The following is a 6,358-nucleotide window of genomic DNA, read 5'->3' on the forward strand; positions in this document are numbered from 1 at the left end:
AAGTTGGAGTCTTGATATTGTAAATGGAGCTAATTAAGTAGATCATCTAAGAGTTAAATTACAGACTTCTATATGAATTTATGTGAAGGGTACTCTGTATTCTCTTTGTTTGGAATTAGGAGGTAATTATCCCTTCCCGGAGCCACCAATTTCTGTTTTTCTTTAAATGTTGAAAATTAAAAGAGTTGGACAAGATTCAAACTTTAAGGAAATCATGAACAAAAAGTCGTATATATACTGTTGTTTTCTACCGTATGCTTATGAAATTAAGAACTACTAATGCGGTAGTTAACTATGAGAGAATTAATTTTCTTTTACAATAATTATTCAGATACACGGGTAAAAAATTTTATATGGATAGTTGATGTGCTGAAGATGTCAAGTAAGTTGGTCTCTAGCCAACTGCTGAATCTCCAACTGTCATCGCCTACTTCGAATTTATTGACATCCTCGTCAAATGATCAAGAACAGAGTGTAGTGTTATCGTTAGGAGTTTCTTATAATAATCTTGGATCAACTGTATGCTAATCCTGGATCAATTATGTTGATCAGAGAATAAAATAGTTCAAAGATTGCTAATGCACATGGAAACTTGCAAAGACATACCATACTTGTGTTGCAAAGTAGCTGATAAAGGGCAAATAATGACTACATTTTAAACTTTCAAATAAGTAATACATTGTACACGCAACCAAATACAACACAGTTTGACAGTAAAGGGATAGACTTTAGCAAACTTAAAGGAAGGAAATATTTAGAGCAGGTTTAGCACCTATGGGTTTACACCAATATATTCATTGTCTTCTTGAGCTCATTTTTACCTCTGTACTTCACTTATCTATGAGTTGACCAGTGTTGCAAGCCGTTCTGTTACTACATGGAAGTGTCAGTTGATGTGATGCCTCCAAGACTATTAGCTTCAATATCAAAGCAAGTATAAAAAAAAGATGAAGTTCCTCCAAGGCTATTGACACCAAGATTGAAGCAAGAAGCAGTTACTCCGGGGCCATTAGAATTTGCTTTTGGTTTCTTTGCTCTCATAGCTTCGAGTTCCTCCTCCACTTCCTTCATTGTTGGTCGTTCATCCCCATTCAGTTTGAGGCACCTCTCTATGAGCCTTGCAAATTTTCCAAGAATTTCTTCTTTTGCTTCCTCTAAAACTAGAGGATCGATGATCTCAAGAAGCGAATTGTCCTTCAATGAAGCTACGAAGTCCATAACTAGGTGCCTCACCTCATTATTTTTTTGGTACGGAATTGCTGTCCTCCCAGTCAATAGCTCTGCGAGAATGACTCCAAAGCTATAGACATCACTCTTGTTAGTTAATCTTCCTGTTTGATGGTACTCAGGATCTAAGTATCCATAAGTTCCTTGAACAATAGTAGTTATTGAATTCTTATCGCAAGTAACAGCCCTTGAAGCACCAAAATCTGCTAGTTTTGCAGTATTTCTTTCATCAAGTAAAATGTTGGATGATTTAACATCTCTATGGAAAATTGTTATGGAAGCTTCTGAGTGTATATAGGATAATGCTCTAGCAACTTCATAGGCAATCCTTAAACGATCTTCAAATGATAAAGGCGAGAATTGCTCATGATTAAGAAGATGATCAGAGAGTGTTCCGCCTGATATGAACTCAAATACAAGCAAAGGGACTTCAGTTTGCAAGCAACACCCCATGAATTTAACCACATTTCTATGGTTGGTTTGAGAAAGAATGAAGACCTCATTAATGAATTGTCCAAGCTCACATTCATTTGTTATCTTGGGCTTTTTGATGGCAACGACACGTTGATCCGATAAAATTCCTTTGTACACTTTTCCATGACCTCCGCCCCCAACAACTCGAGTTTTATCAAAATAATTGGTAGCTTTTTCCAATTCATCTAGCTCGTAGATCTTCATCCTTTCGGTAACAATTTCATCGGTAGAAGATTGTTCCTTTCTTAACAAATCTAAATTTCTACGGTAAAATTTCTTCTTTCTGTTTTGAAGATTTTTTTTTCTCAGAATTCTCCATAGTGCAACAATAGCAAAACAAATAAGCACGCTGCCCCCAGCACTTGCACTAATAATCATAAGGATGTTTCCTATAATGACAAAGAAGATTTCAAACATACTTTAAATTTAGCATATATTATATGCAACAACAATGATAAATGAGTACTTGAGTCTGACCTATTTAAGTCAAATATGTACGAGCATCAAATCCCTTATGTTTAGTTGGTGTATATCCTTAGTTTATAAAATTACATGTTTGAATCTTGTGCGAGATTGCGTGGCTTGTAACTGTATGTATATGTTTGTAATGAAGGAGAATTCAAATCCTACAGAGGGTTCCTTTTTGACAGTCGAACCTAGAGGCAGTTAGTTAATATCAATTGTTGACTATTAATTAACATTATGCAGTACTCTTCGTAGAAATTTCATGTTATAAGGAATTGAGTTCTAACTGTTTTAGCCAAGGATCTTTCTCAACAGATTCAGCGGTACTAGTTTATGAGCTTTTGTTTCATATATCGCACTCAAACAACACTTATCACATAACCAAATTAACAGGGGAAAAAGAAAATGATTAAAAGGAAATAAATGTTTAATGTTATTTTGATTTTAGAAGAATAAAATTGAATTGACCGGAGAGAAAACTTACTTATCCTCGGGTCTTTTGCATTGCATCCATTCGGTCGGAAAGGAGACCCGCTCTTACCAGGTGGGCATCCACACATACCGTCATCAAGGCACACCCCATAACAGTTGGGCATACGGCATGTAACAACTGTAACAAAATAAATAAATGTATCACATTATATATATATATATATATATATATATATATATATTGTAATAATTTAAATTAATATGTATATAATTAAAGATAATTGAAATGATAAAGAACTATGGTGAAAGGACCTTCAATTGAAATCCAAATGGAGGCCCTTATTCTTATAGGGATGCTTAATTCTTGTATATAAAATCTGATGAAGGGAGGTTCTATTAATGTTTGATACAGTGGATGGAGTTGGTTGTTGCGGGACAGAATTGCTATCATAGGTAAGAAAGAAAAGTTCATCCCATACTAGTCAATTATATCTTTCGAATTGGAACCGCGTTTGAATTGTGTAAATATATTTGTACCAGGACATCCGTCTTCTATGTAAGGATTGCCTTGGTAACCATAATTGCAGATGCAGGAGTATCCGCCGAAAGATTCGAAACAGAAGCTGTTTCGACTCCGGCACGCATAGGTGGTGGAATTAAGATTAGCTTCATAGCACGACGCCTTGGAGATGAACCAGTCAACGGCCACCGGAAACTGTCCTTGGTATCGCTCATACAAGTCGCACCCACGAAGACCCGACGACGCGTCGAATAAAGATTGCCGATCCACAAGGGTCGAGAAGAGGCACGACGAATTTTGTGATGGCGAGTCGCTAAATCCAGCGAAGTCAAGGATGATGTAGGAAGTGAATTGCTGCATCCCCCAGGGGATATGGTCGATCTGGCAGAAGCCGTCAGCGTCTGAGTAAGAACCATTAATTACGTTGATGTAGTTGACGACGTCGTTGCAGAGAGCAGAGCAGGAACCTCCATATTGAGTGTTGGGGGTCGACGTGTTGAAGAAGGCGACAAAGTTGCAGCCGTAGGCGGAGAAGATGTTGCGGTCATCGGAGAAGCGGAAGGGCGAGCCGGTGAGGTCCATCTCCGTTGAGATATGAACTCCGGTGGAGTTGTTTTGTGGGTAGACGAGTGCGATTTTCTGGATTATTGTGGCTTGGGACTCATCGGGGTCGATGTTGAGGATTTGGATGTCGCCGGAGTAGAGTTTGGAGTTGTTGCAGACGACGTGGAAGCCGGGAAGGAAGCAGTCCGACTCGATGCCAAAGGGGAAGGGGATGTCGACTTTGCCGCAACGCCTGGTGCATGAATTGATCGACGACTCTGCTCTACTAATTGCTAAGAGCAAAAGCAACAGGAGACACATGCAAATTACAGACTTCTTCATCATCGTCATCATCAATCTCCCACTCTCTTCGCTAATTTTCCTTCGCTAATTTTCCTGGTAGCAATTAAGCTCGACGTGAGCTCGATCACTAAATGCAAATAGAAATAAATAAATAAATAAATAAATAAATAGAAAAATCAAGTTTTTTCAAAGACGAAGATATTTTGGTGCATGCAGAAAAAGTATCGAACAATAAAATAAGTCTTGTTTAAATGTGTTTTGGGGGAAATAATAAAGCTTTCATTTCCACATAGTCTCTATCGTTTACATTTGATATGAGCAACTGGATGATCGGTCAATACGAATCGAGTGACTTTTGGTGGTTGGCAGTGGAAGGAAGAAAACGTGCAAATTTGAGTCTATTGAATTGACAATTTGACTTAGAAGGTGTTTGACTAAACTTATTAAAAATAACTTATAAATTCGTACAACTTATAAGTTGTTTTAGGAACTTATAAGTTGTTAGATTTTATTTTAAAAATAAGTTGTTAAAGTGTTTCGGTGAACTTATTACAATCAACTTAAAGGTATTGATGTGTTTCGTATTATAAGATCTTTTTATTAATAAAATTATCAAAAAAAAGATATAATACTATTAATAGAGGATTTTGAGATTTTTATTAATAGAGGATCATGGGCGATTTTTTTGCACCGGGGAGAGAAAATTGGAAAGAGATATTGACCGAGAAGATGACACAGCGTTGAAAGAAAAGTCAGCGGAGATAAAAAGATATTAGACTTATAAAATTTTATGGAGGATAAGATGAAACTTTATGAAATTATATAAGGATATTTTAGAGAAAAAAATTATTAAAATAAGATCTTTTTTAAAAAAGTAGGATCTTTCATACTTTTTTAAAAACAGCTTATAAGTTCCAAAATAACTTATTTTGACAACTTATAAATTGTTTGAAAAAAATATTACCAAACTAATTTGAAGAACTTATATTTCGACTTATATTTTAATACGATAGCTAATTTTGGAAATGTCTACTCGGTCGCTAACTTGGTGGTTGTGCCGTCGAGACCGGCGTTCGTTGCATCAAAGTGGACTACAAACGCGTCTCTTGTCTGATACAAACATGAATTATAAAACATGTCTACCATCAATTCATCTTGATTTTTCAAAAAACGAAAACAAAATGGAATTGAATCTCTTTGATCGGATTCACCGGTTAAATATCGGCATAAATGGGTAAAAGAAACGATGAAAAAAAGAATAACCAATGTGAACAAAGAAGGATCAATGCTATAGTAGAGCATCTTACAAATAATAAGATTAATATAAGGTAACTGATGTGATACATCGGTTAAGGTGGGGCCTCCCCGAGGTAGGTCAAAGTCTCACTACAAAAATACTGTCACTTAGGAACAAAATTTGCAACAAATTTTAGAAAAAAATTTGTTGGAAATAGGATTTGGGACGAAAATTGCGATAAAAAAAATTCGTTGGAAATCTGCCACCCCAAAAATTTGCGACGAAAAACTATAATTTCGTTGAAAATTTTGCAACGAAAATAATATTCGTTGCAAAATTCGTTGACAATTTTCATTGCAACGAAAATACTATTTTGCAATGAAAAAATTTTTGCAAAATTCATTGGAAATTGTGCGTCGATTAAAAGGGTTTTTAAGCCACAGCATGCTTTCCAACGAATCTACAATTCGTTGGCAATTTCCAACGAATTGGCAGATTCGTTGGAAATGTTTCTAACGAATCTGCAATTTGTTGGAAATTTCCAACGAATTTCAGATTCGTTGGAAACCCTACATATTTTTAAAATCACGGTTGACCGACCTAGAGACCTCCGAATTGGATGAAACCGGTTCCTGTGCGCTCCTCTATTTATCCTAACTTCATATGTGTCCTCAAATATTTTTTTTACTTCATATATTTTTTTCCTTTATTTTTTCAATCCCCATTGGAAAAATTAAATTCAAGTTTAAAAATTCACAAATCAAAATAAATTAGCTCCGTAATTATTTTTAATTCATGGATATAATCACGAGAACCTTACGCACGCCAACAAACTGATTTCCCCTCGTTCTGAGCACTCGAACATCATTTTTTAAATCTACCAAGTTCAACTATACTCCAATTTGATTTAAAACTCTAACACTTTCATGCTCAAATTCAAATTCATCAAATTAACCTTATGTTAAAAATTCATCTTATTTCAAAAAAAATATTTAAGCTCATCTATAAAATCAGGAGACCAAAAGGAGCACATAGGAACTTGTTTCATCCGATTCCGAGGTCTCTAGGTTGGTCAAACGAGTTTTTAAGCCATAACATACTTTCCAACCAATCTGCAATTCGTTGGCAATTTCCAACGAATTGGCAGATTCGTTGGA

The 6,358-nt window shown here is 35.7% G+C and overlaps 1 protein-coding gene across 1 annotated transcript; it reads right to left on the reverse strand.

Annotated features, from left to right (window-relative positions):
- Positions 1–641: 641 nt before the first annotated feature.
- LOC121971148 (putative wall-associated receptor kinase-like 16) lies at positions 642–4,280 on the reverse strand. Its single transcript, XM_042522283.1, has 3 exons — positions 3,136–4,280; positions 2,651–2,776; positions 642–2,090 (listed from the first exon to the last, which is right to left on the reverse strand). The coding sequence occupies exons 1-3, from the start codon at positions 4,013–4,015 to the stop codon at positions 874–876; spliced, it is 2,223 nt and encodes a 740-aa protein (XP_042378217.1). The 5' UTR covers positions 4,016–4,280; the 3' UTR covers positions 642–873.
- Between the last annotated feature and the right edge of the window lie 2,078 nt (positions 4,281–6,358).

The sequence above is a fragment of the Zingiber officinale genome, chromosome 4A, assembly GCF_018446385.1.
Source record: "Zingiber officinale cultivar Zhangliang chromosome 4A, Zo_v1.1, whole genome shotgun sequence".
NCBI lineage: Eukaryota > Viridiplantae > Streptophyta > Magnoliopsida > Zingiberales > Zingiberaceae > Zingiber > Zingiber officinale.